Source organism: Sceloporus undulatus, chromosome 6 (genome assembly GCF_019175285.1).
Source record: "Sceloporus undulatus isolate JIND9_A2432 ecotype Alabama chromosome 6, SceUnd_v1.1, whole genome shotgun sequence".
In the NCBI taxonomy this organism is placed as follows: Eukaryota; Metazoa; Chordata; class Lepidosauria; order Squamata; family Phrynosomatidae; genus Sceloporus; species Sceloporus undulatus.
Genome location: NC_056527.1, coordinates 13,939,879 through 13,958,451, shown reverse-complemented (window position 1 = coordinate 13,958,451; position 18,573 = coordinate 13,939,879). Strand labels below are relative to the sequence as shown.

The 18,573-nt window shown below is 41.2% G+C and overlaps 1 protein-coding gene across 16 annotated transcripts in view; it reads right to left on the bottom strand.

Moving 5' to 3' along the window:
• Positions 1–18,573, bottom strand: part of ZMYND11 (zinc finger MYND-type containing 11) — a 121,311-nt gene that overhangs the window by 46,301 nt on the left and 56,437 nt on the right. For 15 of the 16 annotated variants that reach the window (XM_042471998.1, XM_042471994.1, XM_042471995.1 and 12 more), the window contains 2 exons: positions 11,751–11,885; positions 3,036–3,195 (listed from right to left, as the gene is read on the bottom strand). In XM_042471998.1, the coding sequence (XP_042327932.1) occupies positions 3,036–3,195; positions 11,751–11,866 (276 nt within the window). In that variant the 5' untranslated portion in view covers positions 11,867–11,885. Of the gene's footprint in view, positions 1–3,035; positions 3,196–3,999; positions 4,264–11,750; positions 11,886–18,573 lie in introns of those variants that run through there. The other variant, XM_042472006.1, reaches the window with a different exon arrangement.

The following is an 18,573-nucleotide window of genomic DNA, read 5'->3' as shown; positions in this document are numbered from 1 at the left end:
TATTTTATTAAAGACAGCTCCAGTTAATCAATCTTTATTTTATCACATGCTGGCAGGCATTCTGTTGGTTAGTCCCAACTAGAGTAGACCTTGTCCATCAGTTCTCAACACATAGGTAAATCTTATGCAGGTCTACTCTATTCAGGACGAACAGGATTTAGGCCATTATAAGAATTGATTCACAATGATTTTTCAGCTACAAGACAAACTGAATGCAACAATTTGTAAACCACAGGTGCCACTTCAGACTAAAGTGACCAAATGCTCTCAATCTGATAGGGGAGGTTTGGGGGCATCTGATTGGTTTTGATCCCAGTTCCCCAGCCAGAGATCCTGGGCTCTTCTAATCCTCAGGACTTTAAAGGGCAAAACTGGCTGCCCAATCCTGTCTCTATACCCAGTGAGCCTCCTAAGCTCTTGTATGGTAACTCCTCTAATGCCATTCATCCAGGGCCCCTCTGCAAAAGAACACATGAACAGACATCTTTTGTCAGAGAAATTCCAACAATAAACAACAGAAGGTGCTTCAGACAAGGGCATTTTATGGGACAAAAAGGTAATTCTTGATTGACATAATGCTGATATTCCATCTTCCTCCCTGGATTCCCCTTATACTGTACATTTGAGATTTAAATAACATGGCTGAAATGCAGTGAACTACACTGTTAGTCCCATGCACTTATGGTTATTGAATGGCAGCTGCCCAAGTAGCATAAGAACAAATTGCTTTTTAAACTCATAAGAGTTTCTTCAAAAGGCATTTAGAGGTTTGTCTATATTGGCCAAATCCCCTGGAATCCACCTCTAGTATCTGCTACTATCTGTTTACATATTGTACAGCCTGATTCACCGCACATCCACCCCTTCTGGCCCTTAATCCACTTTCCAAACCTTTGCAGGCTATTCCTGATTTCCCAATATGTAGAGAGAAATTGTAGCACTTTTGAGACTAAGTGAAACATTTCAGTTAGTCTCAAAGGTGCTACAAGATCTCTCTACAGTACATACCGATTCAACAGACTAACACAGCTGTAATTTGAATTCTACCACCTGATTTACCAGGCTACTCTGGATTTTTCCAGAGAAATCTAGAGTTTCCTGGTTATGGAAACACAGACTAGTCCATATTTGAGTGAGTGACGAGCTTCACCAACCTTAAAGGGGCAGTGCTACCTAACATCCATTCCCTGGCTAAGCGCAACCACAAGTGGGTGCTCCAGGTCCTCTGCTGTCACTGTCTTCCCATGGTAACTATCCCTCTGCCTCAGTAGAGCCCCGCTGTTGACATGTTGCTTCTCTCATGTTAGAATGGGGCACCCAGCCATGTGATCAATAAGGAGAGGGTCGCTCTATCCTCTACGTGTTGATCACATGGCTGGGTATCCCATTCTGATCTCTCCAGACGCAACATAGTGAGCAAGGCTCTTCTGCCGGGGAGTTGCTTTTGTAGCCTGTCAGGCAGCACACCAAGGAGGACAGGGTACCATTGTTGATGTGCAATCTACCCAATCAGCCATCTGGACAGAAAGGTGACTTTGCCTCTCTTTTGTGCCAATGCATGTGGAGCTCACACAGTGGATCCAAGGCAGCTTCAGATTAGAATATTCTCTGCTTCATCTGGAGGTTGTTTTTTTTCTTTCTGGCTCATGTAGATGGGCTCTATGGCACAGCACTCTGCAGAAAGGGAGAACTGGGTCTATGTGTGTCAAAATCTAGACTAATGTTTCTATTCCTTAAAATAAGGCTGTGGCTAAAATGTAGCTATATAAACAATGTCTACACTTATTGCATTGCTTTTTAAAGTGTTTTGATCAAGTCATCCCATTTTTGATACTCCTTCATTTACTCCTTGTCTTTTATATATTTATTTATTATAGTTTTTATACCCTGCTCTTCAGCCAAAAAGGCTATCAGAGTGGATTACATTTTTAAAAAATTAGACATTTCCTTTAGGACATTTTCTTTTCTTTAAGATCCAATCTAAGAATCTTATTCTAATACCTAAAGCCCTACATTATTTAACCCATGCTTATCTTTCAGCTGTCATTTTTCATACTGGCCTACTTGGGATCATCCTTCCTTGAACTCCACCTCTCTTACTTGGCTCAGGGTTTGTTTCTTCCTTAGATTAGGTTTCTTTCTTAGATTTGTCCTTTAATGCTTTGGAGTCTCAGAATTTCCTCAAATAGCTGTAGACTGGTCCTACATTTACTGGTTTTAAGTCTTAGGCCCAAAACATATGGGTCAAAAGGAGCAGATTCTGATTGCTTCAGGGGTGTGGCATGCTGCTGATGCACACCCTTGAAGTGGCTGGAAGTCACTCCAAGGCCACCTAAGGCAGCCCAAAGCCACCAGCAAAAGGAGTGGCCAAAAAAAAATGCTCCTTGCCAGTGGCTTGTTGGGGACCATGGTGGCAGCCCACTCTGAAAGTAGGCTGTGAGGTCCCCGCAGTCCCCGGCCATCCATGGGGCAAGCAAACAGAGGCCACTCCTTCATGTCCATCTGCTTGGCCCCTTAGTTGATAGGTTTGCCTTAGGGTTGCCATAAGTCAGAACTGACTTGAAGGCACACAACAATAAAACAAAGAGTGTTTGTTTTCTAATGTCTTTGGAATTCTGTGTTAATTTTACCTTACAATTCTGTATATTTGCATTTTATGTCATTAAATAATTTGTTTTTCTATTTGTATTGATTCCATATTCCTTCTTTTACAATACTGTATGCCTTTAGCAAGGATATCTGTTTATTTTAGTTTTGTACAGTGACACGTAATATGATGGAATAATAATAATAATAATTTTACCTCTGACATTCCAAATCATAATTACAGTAGTTTGGCTCTAACACATTCTATGCTGAAAAATAAACTTGCTATAGCTACAGGAAACTATCAGAGAAAATAACTTTCTATCCAGTGTGACATTTAAGAAGTACTCTTTAAGGCCCCTCTGTAAGCTGCTAGTGGGAACAGCAAATAGCAGACTGACAACATAACAGGAAATGTGATGCAAAGCCTTGCAAAAAAATATACTCACAATCTCATCTCCAGGCAGCCAATATCCTTCTTGCTCAATACCAGCTTTTGATCCTTTACATCCCACCGTCAAAGTTTCAACAACAAGGCCATCTTTCACTGCTAAACTAAGCTGACGTGTGGTCTCTTTGGGATGCATACCATGAACCCGAGACATATACCTGAAAGAGAACCGAAAACAAGTACTAAACATCTTAACATGTGCATATATGTGGTATATTGAAAATACATTCTGATTTTCCCCTTTCCACCTTTATTTCCACATTACTTAATATTACTTATTAGTTTGTTTATTTATTTAGATATGTACATTACACCCTAGGATCTTGGGAAGGAGTAAAAAACCAATCTAAACAATTTTAAAACTATTCAAAATATATTCCAATATTGGAATTACTTAATGTCTTATGCCTAATATCATATGTTATTAGTTATGGAATTAACTTTACAGAGACAACTTCCATGCAGAAGAAAAATACATGTGAAACTATGAATAAATACATTAAAATTCTCACACTCAGCTAGCTATTAAACAAACCAACATGAAATGCTTGTTCAGTGAAGGGAAAAGAAAATAAGCCTGACAAGCCACAGGTAAGAAGTGTGCTCCTCTTCTTGGCTTTGAGGAGCCGGAACCTATCAACCAACAGAACTGAGTGGAAATGCATTCACACCACCCCAAAGCTCTAGACCTTTCTGCTTGATGAGCTATTCTCCTTTTTACCTATGGCTTCTTCCAATAAGTAACTCACACAGAGGTTATGAAGGAGAAAAGGCAGATTTGAAGAGAGCAGTCCAAAGTATATTACTAAGGAAGCAGATTGAAGAGCAAACTCCCACACAACCTATTAATACAAGAAGTTGGCGTATGTTGCTAGTAAACACAACGAACTATCTTGCAAGACCCACAAAAGATAAAGCAACCCCACCCCTGCTGTTCTCTTCAAATACCAGATTAGTCTTACCTTGAAGAAAAAGAGACAACCTATTTATGTTATGATAATGTTCAGCCTCTGGTCAACAGATTGGGAAAGCATATTACACTCCTCAGGCTGTTTTCCAGTCAGGAGGGAGAAATAAAGCAAATATGTTTGCAGACGGGTAAGTACATTTCACAGAGACAAAGTTAATTTCAGCAAGACACCAAACTAGCCTTAAATTGGCCAGGAGGCTGAAATAATCTTCTGCATCAGGACGTCGCTGAGTCAGAGAATGTTAATGCTAATCTCCACTAGCTAAAAGAAAGACCTGTCTGCTAAAATAAAGGGGTTTTTCCTGATAATCTACTTGTTAGATTGCTCAACTGGCCAGATGAGGCTGCCTGCCCATGGGCTCAGGAGGGAACAAGAGGGAAATCTTAGACTGAGGTTCAGTAGTCTAGTATTTATAGCTCAGTCTTCTTGGGATTTACTCATCTGCAAACAGAATAGTATAAAACCTATGATTAGTACAAAGATGCCTAAGCAGGACTCTTGAACAAAGGCATAAACTTGCATAAAAGATGCAATACTGGGCAAATAAGCAATCCTACTTTTCTCCTTATGTTTTGATTAAAACTTAACACTCGCTGCAATTCTCTACACAAGTAAACCACACTGAGTTCCAATCTGCGCTGCAGAAATAATGCAGTTTGACACCTCTTTAACTCCCAAGGTTCAATGCTGTGGGGATTTGGTCATTTATAATTTTGTAAGATATTTAGCCTTCTCTGTCAGCGAGTTCTGGCGCCACAACAAACTACAAATCCCAAATTTTCATAGCACTGAGCCATGGCAGTTAAAATGGTGTCAAACAGCATTATTTCTGCAGAGGAGGTTAGATCTCAGTTGAATGGTATGAGGTAAGCATGAATAAGATTTCAGACTTTGCTTTCTTTCCCATATGAAAAAGCTTAAACACACACACACACACACACACACTTGCAGTAGTTCATTCATTGTGAAGGTGCCTTCTTTTTACCATTTCAATTTCATTAGTCATCTGGCTACACAACTATACTAACCTTGCATTTAACAGCCCACTATAGCAAATCAATTTTAATTCATTTATTAATGTTATAAATTGACATCCTGCCTCTCCACCAATATTGGTGCTCAGACTGGCTAGCAAAAAATATAAAACAAAACCCTTATTCAAATAGTCAAACAAATTAACTGGAAACACTGCTATTTAAAAAACAACAACAGCATTCAACTGGTTAAAACCACCTTGAGCCAACAGAACAACTTCAGTGCTACAGGTGCCTCTCAGAATAAAAATATCTACTTTTCTCATTACAGATGTTGAGAAATGAAGAGTTGGGATTCAAACCCTATTCTTCAGAGTCACAGTCCAATGTTCTCACCCCTACCCCACCTGACTCTCAGTGGGGTCTCTTTAGTCAATGAACTAAGGTAGGCAGAGCCAGAGGCACAACTGTTGCAAGAGGATCTACTGTAATTGTTTACAAATTCCTCCACACTTATGTAATATATCTATAGATACAGGCTTCTCCATGTACAACAGAAATATATAGACTGAATGCATGAAACACCCTCCACCTCAGTGACCAGTCACCCAAAAGCAATATCATGGAATTCAAGAGCAGAGCTGTGATTTGAACAAAAATTTCCAGCATGTGAATTCTATCCATCTACCATATTGTTCCACATTAATTTTGAGACTACAGTACAGGCAGAATGGAGAGTCAAAAACCAGCTGCATCGGGGGAAAACATCAATAGTGGCTCAAAAATGATACTATATAAATTATACAGCTGTGCTGCTGCTATAATGTGTTGGAACACGGGATTTAAAATATTGTACCCTTTGTTATTATTGATGAAATAAAGTATAAGTTCCTAACTTGTGTGAATAAGCGTTCTCTGGCCTTGTTAGCAGGAATTCTTTTCCAACCAAGATAATTTATTCAATTAAAAGTAAATGGGTTTCTCTCACCCTTTTGAGAATCAGAACCCCATTCCAGTCACTTGTCCAGCTGAAAAGAAGTCAACATGCCACAAGCAGATGAACTGCAACTGCAGAGTGTATGAAATCACTGCAAACTCTAATTCACTTATAAATACAAGGGTTTATGTGTGGATTTGTACAGAGGGTTACACAGCAAATGGAATTAAACTAAAATCTGACTGATGTTTCTGCAGAAGCTGTTGACAGACCTAAGAGGTGATCCTGTTTGTTCACGTTTTAAATACCTCAGGCAACATGTAACTTCATGCAACACTCATTATCTGGTCATTTCTGTCAGAAGCAATAATTTTAATGTAGATAAGGGTTGCTTGTTCCAGTGATTAAATTCACTGCACATTCCCATCAAACATGTCATTAACTTACAACTTGGGTTTTTTAGACTGTAGATCCACCTACACAAGCAAGGCATTAACTAGCTGTGTCACTGTACTCCTCTTCATCCATGCTTTATTTTCTTCAGAGCAGGTCCTTTATATTTTGCCACCCATAGAAAAATGGGCAGCAGGCAAACACAGCACTGCCAACCATTTTGTTTTTCATCACTTATGTTTGTGTATGGGCCTTCAAGTCACCTGTTGACTTATAGCGAACCCATAAATTTCACAGGGGTTTCTTAGTCAATGAATACTCAGAGGTGGTTTTACCAATTTTTTCCTCTGAAATATAGCCTATAGCACCCACAATTCCTTGGAGGTCTCCCATCCAAGTACTAACCAGGACTGACATTGCTTAGCTTCCTAGATCAGACAGGATCTGGTGTCTTTTGCTTAGCAGAGACATTGGCGGGATATAGACCGCCCATTTGGGGTGGGCTGGCCCCGCCCCTTTCCCCGCCGGAGCGGGGCCTCAGTGGCCAGAACGGCAGCCGCTGAGGCCCCGATCCGCTGCTTTTCGGGCTGCGGGGAAGCGGCAAAACACCGCTTCCCCGCAGCCAGAAAAGGGGTGTCCCTGGGGCTTCAAGCCCCAAGGACACCCTGCGGCGGCGGGGAGCAGAGAAAGGGGCCACTTGGCCCCTTTCTTGTTTAGTCCGCTGGGCGCAGCCGTCTGAAGGCTGCGCCCAGCGGACTAAACCCGGAAGGAGCTCCGAAATGGAGCTCCTTCCTGCTCCGTGTCCAGGGCGCACTAAGCGCCCTGGCGCGGAGCTACTACGTCATGGACGCGCCGCCCCGTCTAGAGGCAGCGCGGCCATGACGTACTCACGGCGACGGCCATGCGGAAGGAAGCACCACCCTTTCGTAACCCTAGTGCGTGGCGAACACGCACTAAACTGCCGGTGTGTAACCGGCCATTATTGTTCAGACTGCTTTTGATCTCTTCAGCCACAATGTGTTTAATGGACAATTCTCTGACATGACATGTTTTTAATTGTGGGCCTTCTGGTCTTTTAATATTTCATTGTTTGTATTACTTGTTTGAGGTATAATTTTTAATTCTTTTCTCATGTTGCTTTGACAATAAAGGGGTCAATCATAAATTAATAAAAACAATTAGATGAGAACTATCTTGATTACATCTCAGAAAAAAGAAGAAGATTGTCCTATGGAACCTCAGCCAGTTTTTGAGAAATTGGTTTAAATTTACATTTTTGCAGAAGGCAACTATGATGACTATGGGTAAAAAAGGGGAAAAAACTATACATATACAAACAAAATATATACACATTTTAATGTACAGCATTGTAACAGCATTATGAGAACAGAACATCACTGTTTCTTTTGCTAAAAGCAGTATCCACAATTTGTAATCACAAATGAGAGGGAATGATCAGGCAGACCCATCTCCACCAGGGATAGCCTGAAGAAAGAGGCTCCTCCCTCCTTACTGTCATCTTCCAGCCTCCTATTCCCCTCCAGCTACGCTCTGACTGTGTGGGGGAGAGCTTGCGTACCCTAATGAAGTTGTGAGCTATAGTGGCGGTGGTATAATAGCCACCGGTAGGGTCTCCCATGCCAAACAGGTCACAACCGAAGGGTCTGACCAAGAGTGCCAAAGGGCAGGATGGGCTCTCTAGCCTTATGGCAACCATCCTAGGAGAAGGAAAACAAATCCGGGCAGATGGTGCTCGTCTAACCCAGTAAGGTCAACCATCTAAGAGAAGGAAACTCTAATCAAACCTACGATCCGAGGACCTCGCTGCCACCGTCCATGCTTGTCAAGGCCTCAGCATTCGAACCTCTGATTTAAAGGGCGAGGCCAGTTCTGTGCATGCTGCGCGCCACCAGAAAAATCCATTGCACAAGCTTGAAGGATACATCCAATGTCATCAATGCGCTTTTAGAAAGCATGGATGAGTCCTTCCTGAATCTTCGTTCGCGAAGTAAAGCCAAGAAAGATCCACAATCATATTGATTTCATGCAGCTCATCTCAGTGATGAAGGAATGAACTGTTTAAATCAGGGGTCGTTTAAACAAAGTTCAAAGAAAACTGGAACATCTCATTTTTAAAAAAACTCTGCTAATATAAAAGCTCTAGATTGCTAGGAATGATTCCAACATAGAGTCTTTCATGTCATCAAATTTGTTAGCTTCTTGCTTTATTTGTTCTTAGGAACAAGTGCTTTTGTGATTTGACCACTTCATCCTTTGTGATAAAGCCTCCAGCCATCCAATTCTGGGGAATAATGATAATCCTTATCATGCCTGGAAAAGAATGATCAATAGATATGGTATGCATGTTAATAACTATTAAAGCGGATGCCATGGCCTCTTGTACAGAACTTGGAAAAGAGACATTTTAGACTACTCTGGCCAATGCTAGCTCAAGGATTCTGGGAACTATCTGGTAAAATAACATTTTCGAGATCTGCTTTCAACATTCTTGGTACACATCTTTTTCCAATGGTACAAATCAAGTACTGTACACAGTTTTAACACTCTATGTTGTGGAAAGCATTTCCATGAATTTAAATGATTCTTTCTTGCTGACAAAAAATTAGCATCCAGTCAACTGGTCTGTATGCTTTTAAAAAAAATTCACAGTGAATCCTACAAATTCTTGCTCTCCAGGAAGTCCCAAAGACAGAAGACAAAAGATAGTTGTGTCTTTTAAATGGTTTCTGAACTTGAATGTGACTTCCATAAGTTAAGAACATTTAAATATATCAGAAAATTAGCCCCTGACTCATGCAATCTGGAATACATGTGATACAAGGGGGGGAAATGTTGGTATTAATTTTAAAGAATTCTTTATTACATTTTGCCATCCCTGTATTAAGTGGAAAAAGTATCTGATGGTCTGGAGTGGTGGAGCCATATGTAAAGATACTTTAAAATCAAATGTGACTTTAGTTTCCATGTAATTATACAGTAATTCTTTGCTCAACATTCTATCTATTTAGCTTGCTCGATGCTCAATTTGCTGAATCAGCATTCTTAGAAAAATGTTTTCTATGAAACAGATGTTGTCTTTCCCTACAAGTCCAGTTCACAGGGTAATCAGAATGAAAACCCGAAGCAGGGGTATAGTATCGAACTAAATCTAGATGCAAGGTCATTAAAAATAAACATTAAACACAAAAACAAATTCCATTTCAGTGCATGAGATGCAAGTAGCAGTGATGTTCAGTTTCTATGGTATTACTGTTCCATTTCAGTGACCAAAATCAAGTGATTAAGTCAAATCTGGTTTCTTTTATATGTCCGGTTTTGCTATTATTAAACTAAAACTGCTTTTCAGCAGATATAAATGCACTAAGGAAAGTACAGTCGGCCTTCTATATCCATGAATTCTGCACCCATGGATTCAACCATCCATGGCTTCAAAATATTCCCCCCTAACTCCTCCACACACAAAATCCCAAATCCAATTTTGTCACTTTATATAATGGCATTTTACTACGCCACTGAGTACAATGGGACTTGAGCATCCATGGATTTTGGTATCCAGAGGGGGTTCTGGAACCAAAGGACCACCATATCACATTCCTAACAACATTCTGTAGCAGTCATGTTCATTATAAAAATGAACAATTAACAAAACTATAACAACTTATTATGATTAAAAACTTAATAAGTAATTTAAATAATCAATACAATAGTACTCATTCCCTATGTTCTTGCAATCATTCCATTCCTTAAATATTTATCTCCTGCAGTATAAACTGCTCGGCTTTCTGCTTCATTCAGTCCATTTAATAGTAGGGTAGGTTTTCATACATACACATACCCTATTAATGTTTACTCTGAAGAGCAGCTGTCATACAAAGTTGACAATACTTAGCTAGATGGCAGCTTCCCACACTACGTAATCTCCAAACGCATATTATCATTATCGGCATTGGCGTCATCGTCACGGGACTATAACTGTACATCAATACTACAGTGTAACATGAACAGTGTGCATATTACAAAACATTAGTAGAAGTTGCTGGTTGAAGCAGAAAGCGCTATCCCATTATAGCTTTGAAAGAAATATGCAACCATATCGCATGGCACCATGACTATGGCACCCGCCTTGAATCCCATTGTAGGAGAAAGACAGGATATACAGTGCGCCCTTCTTTTAGACAGTGGATCCATTCCAGACACACCCCCGTAAAATAAATATGCTTGAGCCACATTACAAGTTATGGGGCTCAAGCTTGCAGCAGTATGCATGCGCCATAGGCGCACACACCATAGTTTCTTTTGGCACTGCTTTCAGTCCATGAAAGGAGATAATGCGCCAACGTAAGACGCGGGCGCACTATACATCCTTGAAATAAATAAATAAATAAAATGACTACATAGTTTGGAAATATAAAAATAACCAATTATGAGCCTTAAACTCATATTATCCCTCCTTTCCTTCTTTTATGCACGGATGGGAAGATTACAAGCTTTTACTCTTGGTTTGTGGCACAACATTTGCCATAACATCTAAACCCACACTACTGTGGTTGGTAAAAGACATTGTCTGCCTGCAAAGCAAGCTCATGAAATAGGATTAAACCATCCTTGTTTCTGAGCAAACTATCTTGTGCAAAGCATAACTTTTCCAGTTTGGGGAAAACAACAAACCATATTTTGCCACAAAATAGAAATGAAATTGAAAGTCTAGTCTTCTTTCCTTGCTATGAAGGAGAAAGACAGAGTGCATAGTCGTTGTTCTTGTTCATTGACTCCAATGACATCAAGGCAGTGTACATTATCCTCTTCACTCCCCATTTTATGCTCCCAACAATCCTGTGGAATAGGTCAGAACAAGAGAAACTTAACAGCCCAATAATCCTAAAGGATTATATGAGGCTGGAGCCTAAACCCAATTGCTAGACCCAGCCAGAATATACCTAGTTGGAACTGAGAATTGGCCTCAGTCTCCCATCTCATACTTTAACCATATTATAAACTATACACATCAGAGATGAAAACAAGATTTTCCTCATTTCAAACAGTTTTCATATGCTGTTTTATAAATAGTAAGATGCTTTTTCTTCAAGGCTGAAAAACATCAGGATTTAATATTCCCACTACAAAGACTGTATATCATTTTACAATAAAATCTCTGCATTTTCCTATAATGTGCCAGATACTCCTGATGGCAGGAGAGCAGACAAGACAGATCATAGATCAAATCCATATCATCTATAACTTTTCTTTTTCTCTGCTCTGCCCATGATTTCAAACCTAAAAATTGTAGAACATGAGTATGCAGGTTTTTATATAATTTTTAATAAAAAGGGGAAATGCTTCTGCGATGTACCACTTTCATTGCTCTTGTTCTCTTAGAGGCATGGCATTTTTATTAGTAGTATTTAAACGATACTTACTTTGTAATACGATCAATGTTAGCAATTTGCTTCTGATTTCGGATTATCTCTATAGCCGCCCAAAGATGCTGGATGGCTTTTGTATCTGCCTGCCGCCGTTTCGTTAAACGAGCCATGACCCTTTTCCTTGTTTAACTGCAGTAGAGAAATAACAATCATGAATTATAGAACAGATATGATGACTTGAATCTGCCTCAAATTAGATGATAAAGGAAAGTATATTAAATAAAGCAATCTGATTTGTATATAGTTACTTTTAAAGCCCTATCAAACAATAATAGTATGATTCTATTCTCTAGTACAGTGATGGTCAATGCTAAATAATCAGGACAACTTTATTCTCAACATAAAGATCTGGAGAAACATTCTGCCACATGAACAGACCCTTCTCAGAAACAACCAGGTTCCATAAGAAGGCTGATGCCACCTAGCATTAAGAGCTACAAAGTTATGAAATGCAGACATTTTGTTACAGTCAGACATTGGTATCTGTGAGGGATCCATTCCGGACCCTCCTATGGATACCAAATAATAGGGACCTCAAGTCCCATTCTCCCTAATGGGGGGGTATGATGTGCGCACATCTACTAGCACAGCCATGTGCACACACTGTCATTGGAGACAAAGGGGGTTTGCCGTCTACAGATCCTTAAATCTGCAGATGGCAAGTCCACGGATAAGAAGTCCCTACTGTATTCAAATAGGTACCTCCAAAAATGCATACAAAATCCAAGAGAGATGAAATATTTACAGTATGAAATATCCCACAACTTAACCCCCCCCCATTTCATTCTGTTGAAAAAAGAAACTAAATATCATAGTGCATACAGATCCCTAAGTCTGTCATATTGCACCACCCCAAAAGAAATATCTGTTTGATATTTTACAAATAGTATTTTACAAATGTGGCAACCACAAAATACTCCTATGCCGATATCAGGGAGGCAATCCTGTGAAATTTGCACTGTGAGCAGAATTTGCGAGAACTAAAATTGAGCTTCACAATTAGATTCAAAGCAATCAACAGAATATGAAGTGCCCTTCCCCTCAACCATTCCCTTCTCCTTTTGTGTCGTGTTTTCTCAGATTGTAAGCATGAAGGCAGGGAACCATCTAATTAAATGATTTTATGTACAGTGCTGTGTAAATTTACACGCTATATAAATAAAGCTTAATAATAATAATATTGCCTATGTACTTTATAATAATGAACAAAACATCCATACTAGCAAGTCACAGCCTGGATTTTTCTATGAAAGGCACCTGAGAGCCTCAACCTCACTGAGTAACTGTCCTCATTTCCTAATGCTAGCCTACTTCCTATTTACTCAATCCAGTAGAGCTTGATTCAGATATTCTCTCAAACATGAAGATGGGAGTATTTCACTACCTGTTGTAACCTCTGAGGAGGGATTCTATCACCACTGTAAATTGTTGCCAGGAAGGGGAAGCTCTGAAGCCGTGTTTCTCAGGGTACTGATGTGGGGGACCAATAATATTTCCCCTACTGTACCAAGAACTGGTACCATACTTTTATCATAGAATTTAGAGTTGGAAGAGACCACAAAGGTCATTCAGTCCAACCCCCTGCCATGCAGGAACTCTCAATCAAAGTATCCCTGACAGATGGCCATCCAGCCTCTGTTTAAAGATCTCCAAGGAAGAAGACTCCTCTACACTCCGAGGGAGTGTGTTCCACTGACGAATAGCCCTTACTGTCAGGAAGTCCGGCCAGAGAGAGGAGAAGGAGAGGAGCTGCTTGGGAGCCATTTTGAGACCGTGTGCTCGTGCTGAAGGGGTGGAGCTTCTGTGAGTCACATCTGTGAGTCACAAGGGGGTGGAGCCTAGCAGACTAGCTTTATATACCAACTTCCAGAGCCTTCCAGAACAGTCCGGCCAGAGAGAGGAGAAGGAGAGGAGTTGCTTGGCAGCCATTTTGAGACCGTGTGCTTGAAACCGTGTGCTCGTGCTGAAGGGGCGGAGCTTCTGTGAGTCACATCTGTGAGTCACAAGGGGGCGGAGCTAGCAGACTAGCTTTATATACCAACTTCCAGAGCCTTCCAGAGTTTTTAGTTTTCTTTAACTCAACAACTCTACTCAAGTGGCATCAGGTTAGAATCAGATATTGAAATATAACCTTGCCTTTAAGTATCAGATAGCAGCCAGTACATTCCTTTAAAGTAGTATTCCCAGTAGACTGACTGTTATAGTCATTACTAAAGACTTTGCAGTATGGACAACGAGGGATCTGCTGTAGTCACCTGCAACTCTTGTGGGATGTTTCTCTTCTTGCCTACAGAAGTCAAGAACTTCACATGCACCAAGTGCAAGTTGGTAGCACTCTTGGAGGAGAAAGTGCAGCAGCTGGAGTCAAGAGTAGCTACACTTCAGCATATTAGGGAACAAGAGGATTTCCTGGACACAATAGAACTAACGATCTTGGATGAGTACCATGCAGAGGAAGATGCTAGAGTGGAAGAGGTCACTTGCCATACACAGGAGGCAGACAGCTGGAGGAATGTCACAAAGAGAAGTAAGCCAAGAAGGGATTGTTCTGGGAGCTTGCAGCTAGGGAATCGATTCGAAGCTCTTTCCCTTATTAAGGAGGATGAAGAAGAGCAGCATGAACAAACTTCAGGGACAGAGCAGGGGAGCCTGAGAGTCCCACCCGAGAGAACAGTCGCTGCTAAGCCTAGGAGGAGGCGTGTGGTCGTAGTGGGGGACTCCTTGCTGAGGGGTACAGAAGCAGTGATATGTAGGCCTGACAAGATGTCTCGAGAGGTGTGTTGTCTTCCAGGTGCAAAGATCCGTGATGTGACAGAGAGGCTGACAAGACTGGTCAAGCCTACTGACAAATACCCCTTCCTTTTGGTCCACGTGGGAACTAATGATACTGCAAGACACAGCCTTCAGAACATCAAAAGGGATTACGAGGTGCTTGGTAGGAAGCTGAAAGGAATGGATGTACAGGTTGTCATCTCGTCTCTTCTGCCAGTTGAAGGGCATGGTCCAGGAAGGGAGAGGAAAATAGCGGATGTGAACAACTGGCTTCGCAGATGGTGCCGCCGAGAAGGATTTGGATTCTTCGATCATGGGCTGCGGTTCCATGAGGAGGGACTTCTTGCAACAGACAGGTTGCATCTCACGCCAGTTGGAAGAAATGTTTTTGCCAACAGTCTCAAGAACTTGATCAGGAGGGCTTTAAACTGAGTTCCGAGGGGAAGGGAGACAATATTAAGGAAGGCGAAAGGGATGGCGAAAATAGTCAAACTGACATAGAGGAAACAAGAAAAAAAGTGCAAGGACCCAACAGTGGGAGGCAAAAAAACTTGCACGGGCAGCAAGTAAAAGGGAACCATGGTCTGTGATGTCTCTACACTAATGCACAGAGCATGGGAAATAAGCAAGATGAACTCGAACTCCTAGTACAACAAAGCAAATATGATATAATAGGCATCACTGAAACCTGGTGGGATGAGTCTCATGATTGGAATGTGGAAATAGAGGGGTATAACCTTATTAAGAGAAATAGGCCAAACAGGAAAGGAGGAGGAATAGCACTATATGTCAGAGATATTTACACCAGTGAAGAGATCGAAGACATCAATACTGGCAGCCAGGTGGAGAGCATGTGGATAAAAATTAAAGGGGAGGGAAACAACAAGGATGTTACGGTGGGAGTCTACTACAGACCCCCAAGTCAGACTGAGGAATTGGATGATATCTTTCTAGAACAGATGACCACACAGTCAGAAAAGAGAGATGTAGTAGTGATGGGCGACTTCAACTATCCTGATATTTGCTGGAAGTCAAAGTCAGCAAAATCCTCAAGGCCTAACAAATTCCTCACTTGCCTGGAAGACAATTTCATGGTCCAAAAGGTGGAAGAGGCAACAAGGGGGTCAGCTATTTTAGATCTGATCCTAACCAACAAGGATGACTTGGTTAATGGGGTGCAAGTGGTGGGATCATTAGGTGGAAGTGACCATGTTCTCCTGAAGTTTGTTATACAGTGGAAAGGAGAAGCCAGGCATAGTCAGACACGCATCCTAGACTTTAGGAGAGCGGATTTCAGTAAACTTAGAGAAGTATTGAGGGCGATTCCATGGTCAGAAATACTAAAAGATAAAGGAGTTCAGGACGGATGGGAGTTTCTCAAAAGAGAGATACTGAAGGCACAATTTCAAACAGTTCCAGTGAGAAAGAAAAACGGGAGGTGTCTCAAGAAACCAGGATGGATGACTAAGGAACTTTCAACCGAGCTAAGTTTGAAACGGAACATGTATAAGAAATGGAAAAAGGGGGAAATCACAAAAAAGGAATTCAAAGAAATAGCAGGCATGTGCAGGGGTAAAGTCAGAAAAGCTAAAGCGCAGAATGAACTCAGGCTTGCTAGAGAGGTTAAGAACAATAAAAAGGGCTTTTTTGGATATGTCCGCAGCAAAAGGAAGAAGAAGGAAACGGTAGGGCCACTGCGTGGAGAAGATGGCAAAATGCTAACAGAAGACAGAGAAAAGGCAGAATTACTCAACACCTTCTTTTCCTCAGTCTTCTCAGAAAAGGCAAAGGGTGCTCAACCTGAGGATAATGGAGCAGAGGACAGAATAGAGGAATTTCAGCTCAGAATAAGTAAAGAGATAGTAGAGGAATATCTTATTAATCTAAATGAATTTAAGTCTCCAGGACCAGATGAACTCCATCCAAAGGTATTAAAAGAACTAGCAAATGTAATATCGGAGCCATTGGCAATAATCTTTGAAAACTCCTGCAAAACAGGAGAGATCCCAGCAGACTGGCGGAGGGCAAACGTTGTCCCCATCTTCAAAAAGGGGAAAAAAGAGGATCCCAACAATTATCGTCCAGTTAGTCTGACATCAGTACTAGGAAAGATTCTGGAGCAGATCATTAAACAGAGAGTCTGTGAACATCTAGAAGGCAATGCCATAATCACAAAAAGTCAACACGGGTTTCAGAGAAACAAGTCATGCCAGACAAACCTAATCTCTTTCTTTGATAAAATCACCAGCATGGTAGATGAAGGGAATGCTGTGGATATAGTATATCTTGATTTCAGTAAGGCCTTTGACAAGGTTTCCCATGACATACTTGCAAACAAGCTGGTAAAATGTGGGCTAGACAAAGGAACTGTTACATGGATCTGTAATTGGTTGACCGGCCGAACCCAAAGGGTGCTCAACAATGGCTCCTTTTCATCCTGGAGAGAAGTGACCAGTGGGGTCCCACAGGGCTCTGTCCTGGGCCCAGTGTTATTCAACATCTTTATCAATGACCTGGATGACAGAATTGGGAGCATACTTATCAAATTTGCAGACGACACCAAATTAGGGGGAATAGCTAATACCCCAGAGGACAGGATCAAGATTCAAAATGACCTGAATAGACTAGAAAGCTGGGCCAAGGCTAACAAAATGAAATTCAACACAGAGAAATGTAAGGTATTGCACTTAGGGCGGAAAAATAAAATGCACAGATATAGGATGGGTGACACCTGGCTGAATGAAACTACATGTGAAAGGGATCTAGGAGTCCAAGTAGACCACAAGTTGAACATGAGTGAACAGTGTGATGCGGCAGCTAAAAAGGCCAATGCTATTTTAGGCTGCATCAATAGAAGTATAGTGTCTAGATCAAGAGAAGTAATAGTGCCACTGTATTCTGCTCTGGTCAGGCCCCACCTAGAATATTGTGTCCAGTTCTGGGCACCACAATTCAGAAAGGACATTGAGAAACTGGAGCGTGTCCAAAGGAGGGCGACAAAAATGGTGAAGAGTCTGGAAACCATGCCCTATGAGGAACGACTTAGGGAGCTGGGGATGTTTAGCCTGGAGAAAAGAAGGTTAAGAGGCGATATGATAGCCCTGTTTAAATATTTGAAAGGATGTCATATTGAGGAGGGAGCAAGCTTGTTTTCTGCTGCTCCAGAGAACAGGACCCGGAATAATGGATGCAAGCTACAGGAAAAGAGATTCCACCTGAACATTAGGAGGAACTTCCTGACAGTAAGGGCTGTTCGACAGTGGAATGCACTCCCTCGGAGGGTGATAGAGTCTCCTTCCTTGGAGGTCTTTAAACAGAGGCTGGATGGCCATCTGTCAGGGATGCTTTGATTTGGATTTCCTGCATGGCAGAATGGGGTTGGACTGGATGGCCCTAGTGGTCTCTTCCAACTCTATGATTCTATGATTCTAAGATCCTTCTAATGTTGAGGTGGAATCTCTTTTGCTATAGCTTCCATCCATTGTTTCGAGTCCTGTTCTCTGGAGTAGCAGAAAACAAGCTGGCTCCCTCCTCAATATGACATCCCTTCAAATATTTAAACCAACTGGCTACAAGTGTTATTGATTTCATCAGCAGCTGATGTCTCAGAGAGTGGCACCAGTCCAGGAACTGCCATTTTGACTAGCACTGCTTTACAATCTGTCTAACCTACTCTCTTAGGCTCTCTCTGAGAAGATAAAAGGAGAAAAGTTATCATTGTCTTCCTAAGCAACTGCTGCTACCTTTTGAGAAACCATGTTCACCATTTGCTCCAGGTAAGAAAATTCTCTCTCAAACAGGAAGTGTCATCTTGGCCAACTGTATTTTCTTCACTGTGGTCACTATCCAATAAAAATGCCACCACAGAAGACCATTCCAAACTATTTAAAGCTGAGATTGGTAGCTACCATATAATTCCATTTGTGATTTTCTTTCTCTTGCTCTGAAGGGCTGATAATTTGTCTCCCTCACCAAGAAGAAATGCACATTCACAGGTGGTTTTCACAGGTGAAACATAACACAATGACAGCTGACCATCCAGTCT